The sequence below is a fragment of the Rhinopithecus bieti genome, unplaced genomic scaffold (genome assembly GCF_001698545.2).
Source record: "Rhinopithecus bieti isolate Rb0 unplaced genomic scaffold, ASM169854v2 scaffold_32012, whole genome shotgun sequence".
In the NCBI taxonomy this organism is placed as follows: domain Eukaryota; kingdom Metazoa; phylum Chordata; class Mammalia; order Primates; family Cercopithecidae; genus Rhinopithecus; species Rhinopithecus bieti.
This window is the reverse complement of record NW_016814432.1, coordinates 917020-937528: the sequence shown is the minus strand read 5'-3', so window position 1 is coordinate 937528 and position 20509 is coordinate 917020. Positions and strand designations below refer to the sequence as shown.

General features: G+C 42.5%; 2 protein-coding genes across 6 annotated transcripts in view; one reads left to right on the top strand and one right to left on the bottom strand.

The window, feature by feature from the left end:
* The window catches only part of LOC108514246 (uncharacterized protein C6orf201 homolog), a 48444-nt gene extending 32958 nt beyond the window's left edge, over positions 1-15486 (top strand). For 3 of the 4 annotated variants that reach the window (XM_017850325.1, XM_017850324.1, XM_017850327.1), the window contains exons 4-6: positions 6274-6371; positions 14753-14974; positions 15179-15486. In XM_017850325.1, coding sequence (XP_017705814.1) covers positions 6274-6357 — 84 coding nt within the window. In that variant the 3' untranslated portion in view covers positions 6358-6371; positions 14753-14974; positions 15179-15486. Of the gene's footprint in view, positions 1-3425; positions 3468-6273; positions 6372-14752; positions 14975-15178 lie in introns of those variants that run through there. The other variant, XM_017850326.1, reaches the window with a different exon arrangement.
* Positions 18-20447, bottom strand: ECI2 (enoyl-CoA delta isomerase 2). 2 transcript variants are annotated; one of them, XM_017850322.1, is made up of 10 exons: positions 20338-20447; positions 18393-18555; positions 15465-15563; positions 15066-15254; positions 12500-12569; positions 10464-10566; positions 9579-9699; positions 3483-3572; positions 1647-1790; positions 18-354 (listed from the first exon to the last, which is right to left on the bottom strand). In XM_017850322.1, the coding sequence occupies exons 1-10, from the start codon at positions 20379-20381 to the stop codon at positions 199-201; spliced, it is 1179 nt and encodes a 392-aa protein (XP_017705811.1). In that variant the 5' UTR covers positions 20382-20447; the 3' UTR covers positions 18-198. The 2 variants fall into 2 exon arrangements, with proteins under 2 accessions (XP_017705811.1, XP_017705812.1); XM_017850323.1 differs by having other exon boundaries at positions 18393-18545; positions 20338-20446.
* Between the last annotated feature and the right edge of the window lie 62 nt (positions 20448-20509).

Here is a 20509-nt window from a genome sequence, read left to right as displayed (position 1 = left end):
ACTACCAAAAACCTATGTGAATTCTTAAGCTTGTTTTACAAAATTTTTTATTCATCAGGGCTGTAGTGAAATATCATCATTGTAACTGATATTTTAGTAATGCAAAAGGCACAATGAAGCTTATTTAGTTCAAGTACTAGAAATCAGAGGTAACAGCACCTCCTTCCTTGGACATGCTTTACTCCGCTGTAGTGGTCATCACAGTTTTGATTTTCTGGATAAGAAGTTCACCACCGCATTCATGCATTCATCTGACAGCCATCTTCCCTGAAGGACACTGCATTCTTCAGCATTAACAGCGTGTAGTTTTTCTTTCTCTCTATTCCTGATTATCTCTTTTGAAATTCTCATGGCCTGGAAAAACAAAACCAACAATAAGGTTAAGAGTTGATCTAGGCTTGAGGTGGTGGCTCATGCCTATAACCCAGCACTTTGGGAGGCCAAGGCGGGCAGATCAGTTGAGGTCAGGAGTTCAAGGCCAGCCTGGCCAACATGGTGAAATCCCATCTCTACTAAAAATACAAAAATTAGCTGGTTGTGATGGCACATGCCTGTGATCCCAGCTCCTCAGGAGGCTGAGTCAAGAGAATCGCTTGAACCCAGGAGGCGGAGGTTGCAGTGATCCGAAATTGCACCATTGCACTCCAGCCTGGGTGACAAGAGTGAGACTCTGTCTCAAAAAGAAAAAAAAAAAGTTAATCTAACATGAGTGGGATTATTCTACGATTCTGGTTCTTGTTTCTCCCATGTTCATTTAATGAATCCTGTTAAATCTTTTTTTTTTTTTTTTCTGAGACAGAGTCTCACTCTGTCGCCCAGGCTGGAGTACAGTGGTGCAATCTTGGCTCACTGCAACCTCCACCTCGCTGGCTCAAGCAATTCTCCCTGCCTCAGCATCCAGAGCAGCTGGGATTATAGGCACCCACCACCATGCCTGGCTAATTTTTGTATTTTTTTTTTAATAGAGATGGGGTTTTGCCATGTTGGTCAGGCTGTTCTTGAACTCCTGACCTCAGGTGATCTGCCCTTCCCTGCCTACCAAAGTACTGAGACTACAGGCGTGAGCCACCGTTCTCGGCCCTAATGCTGTTAAATCTTAAGCTGCATGTGTAATATAAGACAAGGCTTCTCAAAATTCAGTGTGCATATAAATCACTTCAGTAGGTGTGGGGCAGACCTGTGATAACACATTTCCAAAAAGCCTCAGGTAGCTGCTCAACCACCTGGTTCCAGGACTACATTTTGAATAGCAAGAATATAAAAGCAGTCACTCACTCGCTACCACATATAAAAACAAAAGTGCTACACAATAAGACTCTCCTAAAGTAGCTAATCCATGCTTCTCACCTGGATTCCAAAGTAAAAGTGCTCCGCAAATACTGCCTAGCATTCTGCTCAAGTAATCCCCATACAGAATTGCCCCTCCGTCCTCACACAGAAATGGAAGGTCTATTTGGTAAGTTTTGTAAAAATCAGTACTGTATTTCCAACATTACTACAGTTATTTTTAATCCCAAATTTCGATGTGCTTGGAGGTAACTGAAGATGTGTCTTGTGTTTTTTATGACTTATTCTCTGAAGGCAAATACATTTTTCCCTTAGGAAATCATTTTCAAGGTTCTTAGAAGTAAAAGATAAATACTAACATTTGGGGGAAGCTTTGCAAATGCCTTCAGCCTGGTCCAGACTTCTTTCTGAAAAGTGCTATCAGGGAAAACTTCAGTAACAAGTCCTTGAGCACATGCTTCTCCTGCTGTTAACTTCTTTCCAAAAACAAGCATCTCTATTGCCTGAAATGAAAAGCAAGAAGCAAGGTTAAGATACTAACTTAATAAAACAAGGCTTCCGTTAACTGCTTTCAGGAGGCTTAGAGAGATTTACTCATGGTCTTTTGAGGTTGCTGGTATTTCTCAGTAAGCGAGGAGCTGATGACCTGAACAGGCAATGGTTTGCAAAGTGTGTGCTGAGACAGGCTCCTGGGAAGGTCAGTAAGGGCTGCTGCTTCTGTGTGTGTCGTTGCTGGAGGGGCAAGATCAGGGGGCCCAGGGCAGAAATGATCTGAAGCAGATGCTTGATTCTATAACCCACAGCAACTGTGATTTTCCATTTTATACACTATAAAATATTATTTTAAAGAGGCAAAAGGAAAGAAAATCACAGTCATTGGGTCAACCTTTAGAAACTTTCAAAATGCCATTCTCTGGAAACTCTACCCAGTGATCTGGCTCTGAGAGCTTTCTTTACCTGCATTGGTACTCCAATTAGTTCTATTTGACTGAAGGAAAGTAAAGACTTATAGTTAAGTTTCCGAAAAAACTGAAGACATTAAGCGGATATCCTCTCTACATTTGCAATTTCTTTTCCAGAAAAGGAATGCTCTTCTTTTTTTTTGAGACAGGTCTCACTCTGTTGCCCAGGCTGGAGTGCAGTGGCACGATCTTGGCTCACTGCAACCTCCGCCTCCTGAGTTCAAATGATTCTCCTGCCTTAGCCTCTTGAGTAGCTGGGATTACAGGTGCCCACCACCATGCCTGGCTAATTTTTGTATTTTTAGTAGAGACGGGGTTTCACTATGTTGGCCAGGCTAGTCTTGAACTCCTGATCTCAAGTGATCCACCAGCCTCGGCCTCCCAAAGTGCTAGGATTACAGGTGTGAGCCACTGCACCCGGCCAAGGAATGCTCTAATTAGTTAAATACTCTAAGACTTGTAGAGTCAGTTCTGCCCCCTTCCCAAGTTCAATTCAGGGTATGTGATAGCCTAATGAGAGTAAAAACATACAAGTTTTAAACAAAATCCTAATAGGCAATGAAAACAGGCTCAATTCCCACTGCCCCACTTTGCGATCTTGAGGAATATTTGCCAAGCCTTTTCCTATAACTCAGCTTCTAGTCTTGTCACAATCCCCTTTAAGTCATGCCACAGGGCATTGGCAACAAGGAAACACAGTGAAAGACCTGAGCAGCCACTTAACCAGCCTGGGAGAGAATACACCTGTGAGGCAGGCTGAGGGAGGGGCCGCTGTGATTGGGAGTGGCTCTGGCAGCAGTGAGCCCCAAAAACCTCCCATCTGTTGGTACTTCCTGTAACTCTGAAAATGAAGACATCATGTTTCTCCTTAGGAGACACTGGTCTTGCATAAAGGAACCGAGTGGCCTCCAAACTCAGGGGACCAAGGGAGGCTGGCACAGCCCTGGTCCTTCCAGGGACTAATGCCACACAGCTGCAAGGCTGAGGTGTTGTGCTGCTTGCAATGCAGCTAGCACTAAGCAGCCAGCTGAAAGAGGAGGATCCCAGTTCTGGGAGTTGCAGAAAGAATTTCTAATTTTCCTGCATAGCAGATACTTCCCATAACCTGATTCCTCCATTGGTAAAACTCTTAAGAGTTGAAGAGCAAATAATTAACTTCTCTTTTGTCCATATTAGCAAGGTAAAGAACGGAGAGACCCATAAAATTTTATTTTTAAACATTCCAAAAGTTACCTTGGCTGGGCTCATTATCTTCGGAAAAGTGTAAGAGGAGCATCCTTCCGGACTTTGGCCAAGGTGACTAAATGGTGTATGAAATGTTGCCTGCAGGGGCAGGAGAGAAAAGAAAACCATCTTTCCATGTGTAATTTTTTTTTTTTTTGAAACAGAGTTTTGCTTTTCTGCCCAGGCTGCAGTGAAGGGGCGTGATCTCGGCTCACTGCAACATCCGCCCCTCAGGTTCAAGCGATTCTCTTGCCTCAGCCTCCCGAGTAGGTAGGATTACAGGCATGTGCTGCCATGCCTGGCTCATTTTTGTATTTTTAGTAGAGACAGGGTTTTGCCATGTTGGCCAGGCTGGTTTCAAACTTCTGACCTCAGGTGATCCACCTGCCTCGGCCTCCCAAAGTGCTGGGATTACAGGCGTGAGCCACCGCGCCTGGTTTCATGTGTTATTTTAAAAAATCACGATTTGCTTATAACTTCACAATACTTAATAATAATTTAAAAATTAAGATTATGTGGTTAATATGCACACACAATTCACCATTTAAAAGTGTATAGTTGGATGAGTTTTAACAAATACAGAGTTATGCAGCCACCACTGCTACTGAGATGTGGAACATTTCAACCACCCCGAAAGGTTCTGGGGGCCTTCTGTAGTCAGCCCCTCCCTCCCACCCACAGGCAGCTGCTAATCTGTTTTCCGTCCCCACAGTTCTGACTTTTACAGAATGTTGTGTAAGTGGAATCCTACATTCTGTAGCCTTTTGAGTCTGACTTCTGAGAGTCACCATGCTGTTGTATAAGTAGTTTGTTCCTTGCTATTTCTGAGTAGTATTCCTTTGTATGGAGGTACAATAATACGTTTATCATTCACCAGTTAATGCCATTGGTGTTGTTTCTAGTATTCAAATGGTTGTACCATTTCACGTTGCCACCAGCAATGTATGAAAGGCTATTATGAAGAAGGCTGCCATGAAAAACAAGTTGAACACCTTAAATATACAGTCGTGTGTTGCTTAACAATGGGGATATGTTCTTAGAAATGCCTAATTAGGCAATTTTGTCATTGTGCCAACATCATGGAGTACACTTACATACACTTGGACACTACAGCCTGCTGCACACCTAGCTATGTGGTACAGTCTACTGCTTCCAGGCTACTAACTTGGACAGCATGTTATTATACTTAATACTCTAGGTAGTTATAACAAATGGCATTTGTGTATCTAAATATATCAAACATAGAAAAGGTAGGCTGGGTGTGGTGGCTCACCCCTGTAATCCCAGCACTTTGGGAGGCGGAGGTGGGCAAATCACCTGAGGTCAGGAGTTCGAGACCAGCCTGGCCAACATAGTGAAACCCCATCTCTACTAAAAATACAAAAATTAGCCTGGTGTGGTGGTGTGCACCTCGAGTCCCAGCTACTCGGGAGGCTGAGGCACAAGAATTGCTTGAACCCAGGAGGAGGGGGCTGCAGTGAGCCAAGATCATGCCACTGCACTCCAGCCTGGGTGATGGAGTGAAAAAAAAAAAAAGTATAGTAAAATATGGTGTTACAATCTTAGGGGACCACCGTTTTACATGCAGTTTGTCACTGACTAAAATGTTGTTATGCCGCACCTGACTGTACAATTCTTATTTGTCAATTATACCTCAATGAAACTGAAAAAAAATTAAAAAATAAAAATGTTCAGATAATTTTAACAAAAAGGTAGTTAGGAACACTTGTGTACAGGTCACTGGGTGAAAACTGAGTGTTTGCAATTATCACAGGTAAATACCTAAATGGTGGAATGGCTGGGCTGTGTGGTAAATGTATATTTAGCTTAGAAGCTGCTAAACTGTTTTCTAGAGTAGTTGTACCATTTGACATTCCCACCAGCAATATATGAAAGTTCCAACTGCTCCACATCCTCACCAAACCTAGCTATTAAAAGTCTTCTTCATTTTAACCATGCTAGTAGGTGTGTAGTGAGGTCTCACTGTGGTTTTAATGTGCATGTCCCTAACCATTAATGGTATGAAGTCTTTTACCATGTACTTATTAGACAGACCTATATTTTCTTTGGTGAAGCAACTGTTAAGATATTTTGTTCACTATTTTTTAAGTTAGGCTGTTTACTTTCTTATTATATAGTTGTAAGATACACATTCAGGTTGCAAGTCTTTTATTAGCGCATCAGGCAAATCTTTTCTCCTGCTCTGTGGCTTCAGGCAAATCTTTTCTCCTGGTCTGTGGCTTCTCTTTTCATTTTCTCAATGGTTTCTCTCATATGGTTTTAATAGCCCTTTACATTTCATTTTGTCTAACCTATTCATTCCTCACCATTGCCCATTTCTATTTTAGCTTTATAGACACACTTTAAAAAATACTGTAGAGATCAGCTTTTGTTACATGAGTTGAAAAACTGTTTCCTCAATCTGTCCTTTGTCTTGATTTTGCCCCAGTGGTTTTTTTGATTGGCTTTAACTACTGAAATTAATTCAGTATTAGTTAATCAGTATATAGTCGTTTTTAGTTTTTTTCGTTTTTATACATTTAAGAAACATTTTTTTGCTGTTTCTTGATGAATAAAATTTATGAAAGAATGTTAATTTTAAAATTTATTAATATGTGTAAAGAAGAACTATTTAGATTTCATTTTCCTATAACAGGAACCTGGTGTTATTTTTAAATGCATAATTGTTAGAAGATATAAATCTATAATGTATGCAGCATATAAATAAAAATAATCGAAAAATCAAAATATTTAAAAAAGTTTCTGTTAATGTCATGTATCTTCTTTTTTTATCCAAAAGAAAACTTATTCAAAAAAATGTACCCAGAAGACACAGCCTAAGGAATATAAGCAGGAAACTGAGAAAACTGCCAACAACAGCTAAAGGGACACAAACAGGTACGTGCAAAGTTGCCAATAAGCAGCATTTAAAATGCTTATTTTCAGAAAGAGCAGAAGATGGAGTTAAGGGTTTAGGCTCTGGCATCAGACTACTTAGTGACTTTCTTACCCTTTATGTGCCACAGTTTTCTCATTTATAAACTGGGAACCTTCTTTTTTTGAGATGGAGTCTCGCTCTGTCGCCCAGCCTTGAGTGCAGTGGCACAATCTTGGCTCACTGCAACCTCTGTCTCCCGGGTTCAAGCGATTCTCCTGCTTCAGCCTCCCGAGTAGTTGGAATTACAGGCATGTGCCACGACACCCAGCTCATTTTTGTAGTTTTAGTAGAAACGGGGCTTCACCATGTTGGCCAGGCTGGCCTCGAACTCCTGACCTCAAGTGATCCACCTGCCTTGGCCTCCCAAAGTGCTGAGATTACAGACATGAGCCACCATGCCCAGCCTAGATTGTAAAAATTATTTTTGCCATGCTGGAGGAGAATGTTTGTTTTTATAGACAGGGTCTCCCTCTGTTGCCCAGCCTTGAGTGCAGTGATGTGATCTTAGTTCACTGCCACCTCTGCCTCCTGGGTTGAAGCAATTCTCTTGCCTTGGCCTCCCAAGTAGCTGGGACTACAGGTGCCCACCACCACACCTGGCTAATTTTTGTATTTTTAGTAGAGATGGGGTTTCACCACATTGGCCAGGCTGGTCTTGAACTCCCGACCTCAGGTGATCCACTTGCCTTGGCCTCCTAAAGTGCTGGGATTACAGGTGTGAGCTACTGCACCCGGCCACGTCCTTCTTTCATAGGGCTGCTCTGTACATTACGTGAATATGTATGCGTGTATGCGTATACTTATATACAATGCATGTTAACAGAGTGCCTAAACAGTGACCACTCAAAGATGTATTATTGTTATGATTTCTACCTTTTTCTTAACTTATACAGGAAATGTATCATTTGCTGACAGAGCTAATAGGCATTAGTAACGACTGCCCACAGTACAAAATAGAAAAAATGTACTAATTAATATTTTGGTTATATGGGTTAAATATTAACCCATCATTTAATATATTTATTCTTGAAGCCAATAATGATAAATCCTATAAAACGATTTTTTTCTACAGCCTTTTCCTTTAGCATATTTCCATTATTTTATTTATTTTTTACTTATATACTTTTTTGAGATGGAGTCTCGCTCTGTCACCCAGGTTGGAATGCTGTGGTACGATCTCGGCTCACTGCAACCTCCACCTCCTGGGTTCAAGCAATTCTCCTGCCTCAGTCTCCAATGTAGCTGGGATTACAGACACCCGCCACCAAGCCCGGCTAATTTTTATATTTTTAGTAGAGATGGTGTTTCACCATGTTGGCCAGGCTGGTCTTGAACTCCTGACCTCAGGTGATCTGCCCACCTCAATTTCCTTTATTTTAAATTGATGCTTGGTTTATTAGGTTGGGTAAACTTTTATCAGCAGATACTATTTGACAAATAAATTTTACTTTTGGCCAAATTTTTTAACATTTAATATATATATGCAATATACATTATAATATATAGATACGTTTTATATATATTATGTATATATCTTCTCTGATTTCAACATTTATTATAATTTATATCATAAGACGGAAGTCATCAAAATTTTTAAAAGGATGACGTAGGCCAGGCTCGGTGGTTCACACCTGTACTCCTAGCACTTCAGGAGGCCAAGGCGCGTGAATCACTTGAGGTCAGGAGTTCGAGACCAGCCTGGCCAACACAGTGAAACCCTGTCTCTACTAAAAATACAAAAAAATTAGCTGGGTGTGGTGGCGTGCACCTGTAATCCCAGCTACTCAGGAAGCTGAGTGGGAGAATCGCTTGAAGCCGGTAGGTGGTGGTTGCAGTGAGCCAAGATCATGCCGCTGCACTTCAGCTTGGGTGACAGAGTGAGACTTCCATCTCTTAAAAAAAAAAACGATGTATATTGAAAGTAATTTTCAATTCAGTGGGAGAATCAGAACAAGATTCAAATACGGTATTTGCCCTCCAAGTACTAAAGAAAGAGATCCCCAATTTTAGGTCAGGAACTATTGACCCAGTCCCTGTTAAAAGCAGGTCGATGACTAATCAGTCATCTAACACAAGACTGTGAACAAAGACACTGATTTCTGCCTTTGAAAAGAAACCTTCACCTACAAAGGTTGGGCAGCCTGGCACCTAGAACCTCATTTGCTATTTTTGGGGGAAAATTATTCATAAGAATTAGGTCTGTCAATACATCCAATCTGGTTCAGTGGAATCCAGCAAAAGAAAATTCAAAGAATTAAGGATGCTATTATATGGTCCTGTGTATCAGTAGGGAAAATACCTCTGAACAGAACTAGAAATCTCTTCAGTGGTAAAAACCATGTTTCCTAGAAGGCTGTAATCAGCACATTTTACCATCACATAAGCATAAGTCACTGGAACAATCTGATGCCCTAAAGGTGGTTATTAGGTGCTTGTAATGATAAAAATTGGAAACAGCCTAGGGTTCCAGCAGGCAGGGACTGGTTAAATAAGATAAGTTAATAACCCAAATGTTAGGACTGGTTATCTCTAGGTGGTAAGATAAGGAGTGATTTTTACCTTGTAGCTTTTCTTGGTACTTTTTCATATCTTTCAAAATTTTATTTTCCACTATGATATATATATATTACTACTATAGTAAAAATAAAAACTAAAATCTATATAATGCAATGGTGAACACAAGGCTGAATTGTGTTCTGGGCAAGGAACTTCTCAGAGCTTCAGTTTTCTTACCTGCAAAGGGAGTGAGAGTAGATAATGCTCACAGTTCCTTCTCATTCTAAAATTCTAAATGCATTTACTCAGTAAAAAGGATTAAATAATCCCTTGCACAACCTGCGAAGATGCTATTCCTCCCTCCCATAACAAATTTTCAAGTGTCTCCCGAATATTTCAGAGTAACATGAAAACTGAATACCTGTTGTGGAACTTGATTAGAATCTAGAACAATCCGAGTTGGAACAATGTTCACAACAAAATGCAAGTTAATAATGAAGGAAAAATAAAATCAGTCAAATTAGACTAATGCTTTGGGAAAAATCTAAATTCAGTAAATTCTACCACAAACAACATGTAACCTGCTTATGACTGGCAACGCTGGAGGAGGATTCAAAGGCCCCCGTCTCGCGCTGCTTGCCTGCCCTCTTGCTTTCTGGGAGCTGACTTACCCTGTCAGATGCATACACAGCATCGAATAACCCAAGGAGGGTGACGGAGATGCCCACAGCTGGACCATTGACCACTGCAATCAGAGGCTTAGGAAAATCTATAAAACAGCCCACAAATTCCCTACAGAAATGGAAACACAAAATCATGAAATGTGCCAAAGCAGCATGACTGAAGCATGGGCAAGACAGTCTGACTGTGAGATAAAGCCTTTTGTCAGGTTGGGTATTTCCACTGCCACCACGGGCAGTGCCTCCCTGTCCTGCCACTTCCCTGATCCTCCGCACCAGATTCATCCAGGGCATACATTTGAATGGCAGTGGATGGAAGACCAACCAGAGAGACCTACGGGTCAACCCTGGTTTGAATCTTGTATTTGGACAGCGAGTTCAGGGCTGTAAACCAGCCGCAGTCTTAGAGATGAGGTTGGGTGACTGAGCACACGCTGCAATATCACAGCAAGTGGGAATGACAGATTTGGCAAGAAAAAAGAGGAAAGCCTTCATGACCTCCTCCTGTGTTTTATAAGACTCCTCCGAGTCTCCTACTTTCAGCATTTGTGGAAATCGCCCATTCCTCTGGCTCGATGAGAATTTGCCACATTCCTCTACCTCAATGCAAGATAATTTTGTTTACAACTATAGCTCACTTTTATGTCTTCCAGTCAAATCTCATGAGACCAGCAGGATGAACAGGTAACGGAGGTCAAAGAGAGAGAATGAATGCCCACCTATGGATGGAGGCAGTTTAGAGAAACATGCTTGTCCAAAGTCACAATTAACTGCACTGACACCGAGAAGTAGATATTTCACTTTTGCTCAACTAAATACCACTTTGATGACTAAGAACGGGCCCTCTGGGATTACAGGAAGGTCAGTTACTCTTACCTCAGTAAGATGGCACCATTTTTAGCTTTCTCCTCTACTCCACCAGGGGGAATATCAGTGAAGTTAGTCAGGTCGTTCCCACTACTGTAATAGTCACCATTTCCTATAAGTAAGAAAATCAACAGATCCCTCATTCATTCATCCTATAATTCTTGAGTATCTACTGCATGCAAAACTCTATGGGTAGGCACAGGAAATACACTGGAGAACCAGCGATGGTTCCTGCCCTAACTTACAAACTAGTGAGTACACTGGACACTGATCTATAAAAACACACAGATAAATGTAGCTAATGCCACTGCTGAAATACAGGAGAGGTGCATCATGAAATGAGGGTATGTACCAGGAGGGTTGGTCTAATCAGGGAGTTCAGGAAAGAACTTTCCCAAGGAAGGGACAACTGAATTGAGATGTGTGCAAAGGCTCTTCGGAGAGGTTATCCCCAGTGTAGATGAAATAAGAGCCACTGTAGCTGACTCAGAGAAAGCCAGGGGGAAGTTGGTGCAGGGTGAGGGCTGGCAGAATAGACCTGGAGGTGCTTTGCAGATCCCATGAGGAAGTTTTTCCTTTATTCTAAGAGCCACTGAAAGTGTGCTTCTGAGTGTGTGTGTTTAATTAAAGTATAATTTATATATAATAAAACAACCAGTTCTTAAATGTTCATTTAGTTGTTTTAATATTTTTAAATACCCACAAGATCACCATCCAAAACAAGATACAGAGCATCTCCATCACCCCAGAAGTTTCCCGTAGGCTCCTTTCTAGCCATACCATCCCACCTACTCCAAGGCAATCACTTTCTGACTTCAATTTCCATAGAGAAGAACTTCTGCCTACTGTAGAACTTTCTACAAGTGCACTCATACAAATATGTAAACTCCTGTCTTTATTTTGCGGAACTGCGTTTTAAAGATGCATCCATATTCTTTTATCATTTATTCTATTTTATTGCTGAGTACCCCATTGTACAAATAGTCAACAATTTGTTTATTTATCCATGTGTTTTTGAACATTTGCGTTGTTTTCTGGTTTTGGCAGTTATAAATCAGGTTACCATGAGTGCGCCTGTGAAAGTCTTTTTGTGGGCCGGGCGCCATGGCTCAAGCCTGTAATCCCAGCACTTTGGGAGGCCGAGACGGGCGGATCACGAGGTCAGGAGATCGAGACCATCCTGGCGAACATGGTGAAACTGCGTCTCTACTAAAAAATACAAAACTAGCCGGGCGAGGTGGCGGGCGCCTGTAGTCCCAGCTACTCAGGAGGCTGAGGCAGGAGAATGGCGTAAACCCGGGAGGCGGAGCTTGCAGTGAGCTGAGATCCGGCCACTGCACTCCAGCCTGGCCGACAGAGCGAGACTCCGTCTCAAAAAAAAAAAAAAAAAAAAGTCTTTTGTGGACATTATGTGTCTTAATTTATGTTGGGTAATTGCAAAGAAGTGGGTATCTGTGGGTTTTTAAAAATATTTTTTGTATATTTATAAATCAGAGTATGACAGTACTGGAAAAGAACTTAGAGTTTTAATTATTTATTTATTTTTGAGACAGAGCCTCGTTCTGTTGCCCAGGCTGGAGTGCAGTACTCTGACCACCTCCTACTCTGCCCACACTAGATAGGCCTCAGCACCTCCTCTGAGTTCCCTGCTGCTTCGTACTTTCTACCCCCCTCCTCATTTGAACATGATAGTCCTCTGTTAATTCCAAAAGCCCAAGGACTATTTCTTTCTTGTTCCCTTTTGGAAAAAAAGTGGTTCGTGATCTCGGCTCACTGCAGCCTCCACCTTCCGGGTTCAAGTGATTCTCCTGCCTCAGCCTCCTGAGTAGCTGGGATTACAGGTGTGTGCCATCATGCTTGGCTAATTTTTGTATTTTTAGCAGAGATGGGGTTTCACCATGTTAGTCGGACTGGTCTTGAACTCCTGATCTCGTGAGCCATCCGCCTCGGCCTCCGGGTCTTAGAGCTTTTTAATTCAATTTCCTGTCTATTAAGACGCCCCTCAAAATAGGAATTTAATTAGGATGTCTGAGAAAATCTCTTACCTGTTAAAACAGTGATGGCTGAGTCATCCTTGCTGGCGGCTTTAAGTGCATGCATAATTTCATGATACATCTGTGTAATGGGAAGACAGGGAAAAGAAAAGAACTCTGAACACAGGAATCATCAATCAATGGACTCACAAATGTCAGGCTGGAAGCCTGCTCTCAGCAAAGTGCCTCACATTTATTTTGGTTGTATTTTATAACCAAAAAAGGTGGACCGATACACCTGAAAGAATTTTCATTCCTTTTACAATTACTTGGTGCATATTATGTACCTGGTGCTATGGTAGTTGCTGCCGGCTATAAACCACTTTTTTTCCAAAAGGGAACAAGAAAGAAATAGTCCTTGAGCTTTTGGAATTAACAGAGGACTATCATGTTCAAATGAGGAGGGGGTGGAAAGCCTGAAGCAGCAGGGAACTCAGAGGAGGTGCTGAGGCCTATCTAGAGTGGGCAGAGTGAGAGGCGGTCAGAGAAAACTTTCTACAAAGCAACGTCTCTGTTGTGACCTCAAGGAAGCCCCTGGCAGTCTGGGAAGTGTCTGGCTGGAATTTTCAAAGCACTGTAATGGTATTCAAGGAAGGGGCCTCAGAATTTTAAATCAGCAACATTTCTGAAAATCTTGGACATGCAGCTGTATAGCTTTTAATGCATTTAAAACAGGTGCAATTTCAACCTTAGATGAGATTTCAGTGTGGGAAAGAATGAAGAAGGCTGATACTTATAGATACAAATACACTGCAAAAGAAACATGGACTTCACATAAAACAGCTGGCCTCTGTGTCCACGGGTTCCACATCCATAGATTCAACCAATCACAGATCAAAAATATCTGGAAAAGAATTCTGTGTCTATACTGAACATGTACAGACTTCTTCTCTTATCATTAGTCCCTAAACAATACAGTATAACAACTATTTTAATAGAGCATTTACATTGTATGCAGTATTATAAGTACTCTAGAGATGATTTAAAGTATATGAAAGTGTATATAAAGGTTATACGCAAATATTACGCCTTTTTATGGGGGACTACAGGTTCCGCGGATTTTGGTGTCCATAAGGAGGTCCTGGAACCAATCCCCATCAGATACCAAGGGATGACTGCACACGAATAAGCATCTGAGCATTTCTCCTGAGGGAAGTGATAAGGGACTCACTCCATCATTATAGTTACAACACAACACAGCAGGGCAACTGGTGAGACCAGGATTAGAAGATGGATTATCAGGGTTTCTTTTTTTTTTTTTTTTTTTTGAGATGGAGTCTCACTGTGAGGCCCAGGCTAGAGTGCAATAGCGTGATCTCAGCTCAACTTCCACCTCCCCAGTTCAAGAGATTCTCCTGCCCCAGTCTCCCGAGTAGCTGGGACTACAGGCACGCACCACCATGCCCAGCTAATTTTTTGTATTTTTAGTAGAGATGGGGTTTCACCATGTTGGCCAGGCTGGTCTTGAACTCTTGCCCTCAAATGATCTGCCTACCTTGGCCTCCCAAAGTGCTGGGATTACAGGGATGAGCCACCACAACTGGCTATCAGGGTTTCAATGTAGGTTTTGCTGCTTATTTGTTATGTGAACTTCAGCAAGTTACTTCTTAATCTAATTATCTTATTATTAAGAAATGATAACAGTAGGCTCCTTGTGAGGATTAAATAAACGTCTGTGTGGAGAGTGCTGGCACTCATTAGGCACTCTGTACAGAGTAGCTGTTATTACCACAGCTGTAGAGAAATGAGGGGAAAGTGGAAATAAAGTTTGAGCATTAAATGCTTTATGAGTTGAATGACATATATCCCACTTCAGGAAATTCTGAAGATGATTTTAAAGTGAGTATGCTCTTTCTGCCACAATGGAGGTTACTGACCCAACAGCTATAGTCCTCTCAAATTTTAGTCCCAGTGGAGCACCAAGCATCCAATTAATTCCCTATAATCTTTTTCAAGGAGAAGGGGCTAAAGTGGTTATTTTATTATCATTCTAGTTCAATGAGAGATTCAAAGACTGAAGTTGCCGAGTGAAGCGGCGACTTTAAAGCCGAGTTGGGTAATGATTTAAGATCAAGTCCTTCTCTCCTTTCTCCCTATACTTGTAAAAAATGAAGCCCCCATGCAAGCAGAAAGACTGACTTTCACGTCTAAGTGACATGAAGGTACTTCTGGGAGTAGTCTACACCAACATAGATGGCTTCTATGCGAATTCTCTCATGGCAACATGTTTCATTTATATTAATTTATTTGTGCTTCCATCATTAGGAAAATCACGGTGCCTTTTGGGTATATCAGAACCTACCTGAAGTTCACAAACTCTAAACAATGAATGCTCGACTCTGTTGTATGAACTAGCCACAATGACCAACCTTCCTGCACAAATCAAACAAGACATACCACAAAACAGGAATGATGCTGAAAACTCTACAGCTTTTGCGTGAAACACGCAGAAGAAGAAAAGAAAAGCAGGACCAACTCCGAGGGCAGGTAGCATCACCTCCACGCTCAGGGTGGGCGGCGTCACCTCCACGCTCAGGGCGGGCGGCGTCACCTCCACGCTCAGGGCGGGCGGCATTACCTCCACGTTCAGGGCATTTTTCTTTGTGGGCCGGTTTAACATGATCTTTGTGATGCCATCTTCGGAGGTCACCATCAGAGTTTCGTACCCAGTTGATTTCCTGTCTGTTCCAGGCTCCACCTGACTAGAGGATTCCAATGAAGAACTCAAACTGGACACCAAATCCACATAGTTCTGCCTGGCAGTTTCCTGAATGGAAGATGACAAACAGCCTCCTCAGCCCATGGTCAATGAATAAGGACGTTGAGAAAGTTACTCTACTAATAACTAGCACCTTGCAATGAAGAAAGAATAGAAGCGCATTGAGATCTTGAAGGCTCCATTTATAATGGCTTAATGAGAAGCACCAACCTTCTTTAGAATTACAGCAAATAAAAGCAGAGTAACTAATAAATTCACCTTGGGCAGGCTGCCAAGGGCATTCCATGCATCCCATTTGGCCTTGTTGATCAAGTCAAATACACCTGGTTTGGGCATGTTACAAGGTCCTTCAGTGGCCTGTGAAAAGGAGAGGGGCAATATAGTCAAGTGTCCATATAAACTGGACCCCTAAATATTTAAGACCCATAAAATCCACAGGCGCATGAATGCCTCCCCCAAATCCTTTCACAGGGTCTGTAAATTGATCTGAATTTTCCCCTCCAGTCTTTTGGTGTTATTGCCAAAATGCACAAACAACAGAAAAAAGACTGGAAATAAATAACTGCCTGTCTATGAAAATAAAGTTTTTGGGGAAGTACTTTCTAAAAAAATCTAATGGTTCATTAGTTTTATATTGGTAATCATATTTTCCACAAACAAAATATTCAAGCAAACAATCTTTAAAAGGAACTAGTCAACAAATACTTGGAAAGCATATTCCAAAAGCCCATCTAAAGGTACAAAAAAACACCACGAATTCAGTGGTGGACTTTTGGTACCTGGGCAACGAAACTGTAGCTGAGGGACTAGGGTGGGGCTGTCAGAGCCACTGGTTCTTAGGAAACTTAACTGAAAACCATGTAAGTAAAATGCAAAAAGGAATTAAATTTTATTTTTGAGGCTAGACGGAGTGGGTATTTTGAGATGAATAATTATATCCCATTCAGCTACTTTTCAGAAATGGCAATTTAAAATTCCACTTAAAATTTTAAAATTTTATAATACAGGTAGCTAAAAGAGGAAAGAAGAAAGAGTCTTTGGGAAACAGGCCAGGAGGCTCACACCTGTAATCCCAACACTTTGGGAGGCTGAGGTGGGTGGATCACCTGAGGTCAGGAGTTCACGACCAGCCTGACCAATATGGTGAAACCCCATCTCTACTAAAAATACAAAAATTAGCCAGACATGGTGGCGAGTTCTTGTAATTCCAGCTACTCGGGAGGCTGAGGCAGGAGGATTGCTTGAACCTGGGAGGCGGAGGTTGCAGTGAGCTGAGATGGTGCCACTGCACTCCACCCTGGGTGACAGAGCAAAACTGTCTCAGAAAAAAAAAGAAAAAGAAAAAGGCAGTAAAGGAGGCTGTGAATTTCTTTAGATAGAGATAGTGTCATCTGGCAAGAGTTAGCCAACCTAGAAGTTAGAGGGAACACAGCCCACAGGATAAGGGCTTGCCCTTGTCTCCTGACTGTCCTCAATGCTACCACCGATTGCAAGGCTGGAGGGCTCCCAAGACCACCCTCAGGTGCAATAATTTACTAGAAAGACACCCAGAACTCACTGCAAGTTGTTAAACGCACAGTTAATAGTTTATTAAGGAAAAGGATAGACATGAGAATCATCCAAGGGAAGACACACACAGGATGGAGTCTGGGGCAGTAGCAAACGTGGAGTTTCCACTGTCCTTTCCCCATGGAGTCAGGACAGGGCACCTCTCCCCGAACTGATGTGACAGTACACAGGGAGTCCTGCCAACCAGAGACGCTCAGCTCATCCAGTCTCAGGGTCCAGAGTTTTCAGTGGGGCTCCATCACCTGTGCCTGACTGTATAACCTGAAGCCCCCACCCTAAATCACATTGTTAAGACAATCCAGGCAAATAAAGACACTCCTATCAGGCTTTAGGGATTCACTTCCCAGAAGCTGAGGACAAAGCCACACCTCCTTTGGGACAAGGTTACATTTTTTACTATACACACCCATATGAAAGAGAAGTTCATACCCATCATAGAACAGAGAAATAGATAACACAGGAGCCCAGAGAGGCAGACATGTTGGGGAAGTCTTTGGCATTGAAACTTGAAAGCTTTAGTTTTTAAATGTTGTTATAAAAATTTCCAAACATACCAAAGTAGAATACGATAATGAATTCCCAATACCCATCATCCAGCTTCAACAATGATCAAATTGCCTTACTTGCTTCGTCTCTCTCTTTTCTTTTTTTGACAGAATCTCGCTCTGTCACTCAGGCTGGAGTGCAGTGGCACAATCTTGGCTCACTGCAACCTGCACCTCACAGGTTCAAGCGATTCTCCTGCCTCAGCTTCCCAAGTAGCTGGGATTACAGGTGCATGCCACTACGTCCAGCTAATTTTTGTATTTTTAGTAGAGACGAGGTTTAACCGTGTTGGCCAGGCTGGTCTCAAACTCCTGACCTTAAGGGATCTGCCTGCCTCAGCCTCCCAAAGTGCTGGAATTAGAGAAGTGAGCCACCATGCCTGGCCTCATCTATCCTTTTCTTTCTTTTTTTGCTTAGAGAACTTCAACTATCCATTCTGTTTCACCCCTATATCCTTTAGTATGCACTTCTTAAAAACATCAACATTTTCTTATATAGCCTTGACACCATTAACAATGATTTCTAGGTATCTGCTAACACTCTGACCTTATTCAAAACTTCCCCAATTATCTTAAAGATACCTTTTTCAATTGATTTATTCTAATCAAGAGCTAAATAAGGTCTGCAAATGTGAATATTATATCTTGTAAGTCTCTTTTACTCTGGCGTGACACTATGGCGCTTTGTGCCTTGATAATATTCCAAGGTCTAATATTTAAAAACTTGCGTGCGTATACATATATATGTGTGTGTGTGTATGTGTGTGTGTGTATATATGTGTTTGTGTATGCGTGCGTATACATATATATGTGCGTGTGTGTATGTGTGTGTGTATATATATATGTGTTTGTGTATGTGTGTGTATATATATATGTGTTTGTGTATGTGTGCGTATACATATATATATGTGTGTGTGTATGTGTGTGTGTGTGTATATATATATATACACACTCTTAAGAGGGAGCAAGACAAACCCAAAATATGAAGGCTACATTTTAGTAAACACACAGTTTACCTACTTAAGGAGTCATTTGCCCAAAATTATTTAAATGTCAGATCGTAGGCATTTACCTGCTTATACAGTGCGTAGAGTTTTAGCTTCGCTTCATTTCCTGGATCCTTCTTCAAGAGTTTCACTTGATTCATTGCATTTTCAAAGTCCTTCTGACTGGCTCTCATTGCTGTTCTATTCAGGTGCAGCTGAACTACTGGGAAACTAATGACCTGCAGAGAACTACAATTAGGCAGACTGATTTCTATTTGTTCCCAGCCCATACATACTAAAATGCCATGTTTGTCCATATTTTCTTTATACTTGCCTCAGCAAAATGGCTGCAGATAATTGGCTGTAAGGATTCCAAGATAGTAACTCAATACGGAAGCTAACAGTAGTAACTTTAAATAAAAGGAAAAGTAAATAACCATCCAGGGAGGTATTTGTAAGCAATTTAAGATAAAAACAGCCAGAACAGGAATTACCATGTAAATTTTGCCAAAGGCAAGAAGTGAAGCGCACGCAAGACAGTGAACAGCAGGAGACCAAAAAGCTAAAGTGCACAGAATTTTGTAAAGTGTCCCAAAGTCCTGAAACAGCCTTTGCACTCACTGATAAGCCATAAACTGTATCAGGTCAATTCTTGTCTCTTTGCTGGAAAACCGGTGTTCCAACATACACAGGTGGAAGGAGGGGAGAATGGATGTGAACATACAAGAAATATTCAAAAGGGCATAGGAACAGTTGCCGGCATTCCAGACAGAGCCACAGCCTTCTCAGCAGATGGGAGGGAATCACCTGCAGTGGAAGGGAGTCAGTGAAGGAGGCTCAGCAGGCGCGCCCCTTTCTGTGGGGATGTTTAACCAGCCAGCCAGGAACAGAGCAGAACCAGCAACCACCGCGGGGTGATCAGCAGGTTTTTAAGCACACACAGTGAGCGGGGGTGGGGGTGGCAAACTTCAATGCACAGGACTCAGGCCACAAGCAAAAAATGGGATGTTCGTGACGATGATCCGGAATAGTAGAGTTAATGGCATCACAGATGATTAAAATAATACAGGTTACAAAGCCCAAACCTCACACACAAACACAATTACGTAACTAGAAAATGGTACAATGAACTCTAGGTTCAAACTTTGGACTTTTAGTAACTGATTCAGTAAGATCAGCCTACAGTAAGTTTTATATTAGAATGATTTTCTGTAAAGGGAAAAACTGCATCTTATATGGCAAATTCCAAGTAGAAAACGAAAGAAAAATTTAAAATGTCCACAGAAAGCCGAAATGTACAAGTTTCCACAAAATGTGGAACAAATTTATTTATTTTTAAATGAAGCGTGAGTTTTAAAAACAAATAGCAAGAACACGACCATTTAAGAAATACATAAAGTCGGGAAAATCACTAATAATTTTACCACTTCAAGGCCACCACCGTGTTTCCGTTTTGTTCCCTACACACAAATTCGTGCGGGCTTCCCGGGCCCCCAGGGAGGTGGAGCGTGCTTCTCAGCCGTTACTGCGTACCCGGCCATTTCACTTTATAGCATACGAGTTCTCCAGAGAGCAAAGAGTGTTAAGACCACACGAGTGGTAACGGCTTGCGTTTACCTCGCTTTTAGCAAGCAACGCTTTGCACCCCAGAGGCAGCCCGGCTGGGAAGTGCAGGCCCGGGTGCCCGGGGAACCACCGTGCCCAGCTGGGGCGGCTCACCCGCCCGGAGTCCGGCCCCAGGAGGAGGGGAGCGTGCGCGAACGCAGGCGGAGACCTCGGGGACTGCGGACAGAGAACCATAGCCCTGACCTCCCGACGCGCCCATCCTGACCCCTCTGGGCCCATCGGTGCAGGAGGGAGCGCGAGTGAGGTGGTTATCCTTTAGTACTGCCTCGCTGGAAAACCAGCAAAGAAAGTGCTGTTGCCACCTAGACAATAGGGAAGGAGGGTCTTCCAACGGCGACGACCTTCGCCTGGACAGCGGTATCCTGCGGGCGACCTTGGGCCGGGAGGCCGGGGCTCCAAGCTTACCTCGGACACCAACGCTGTGCAAGTCTCCAGGCCAAGTACGCCATCGCTACCCCGTGGGCGGCTCGGGGGCGGGACCGGCGCTGGGGGCGGGGCCGGGGCTCTAGGGAAGCGGAGGTTTGGGGTGGGCCCAGGGCTTGGGTGCGGGGCGGGGCCGAGAGCAGAGCCCAGGCAG

Coding starts and splice junctions, on each gene's coding strand:
- ECI2 (XM_017850322.1), bottom strand. CDS start 20,381: ATGGCGTACTTGGCCTGGAGACTTGCACAGCGTTGGTGTCCGAG. Junction 3,573..9,578: donor CTGTGTATGCATCTGACAGG/GTAAGTCAGCTC, acceptor CTGCCCCTGCAG/GCAACATTTCATACACCATT. Junction 355..1,646: donor TTGCAAAGCTTCCCCCAAAT/GTTAGTATTTAT, acceptor TTGTTTTTCCAG/GCCATGAGAATTTCAAAAGA.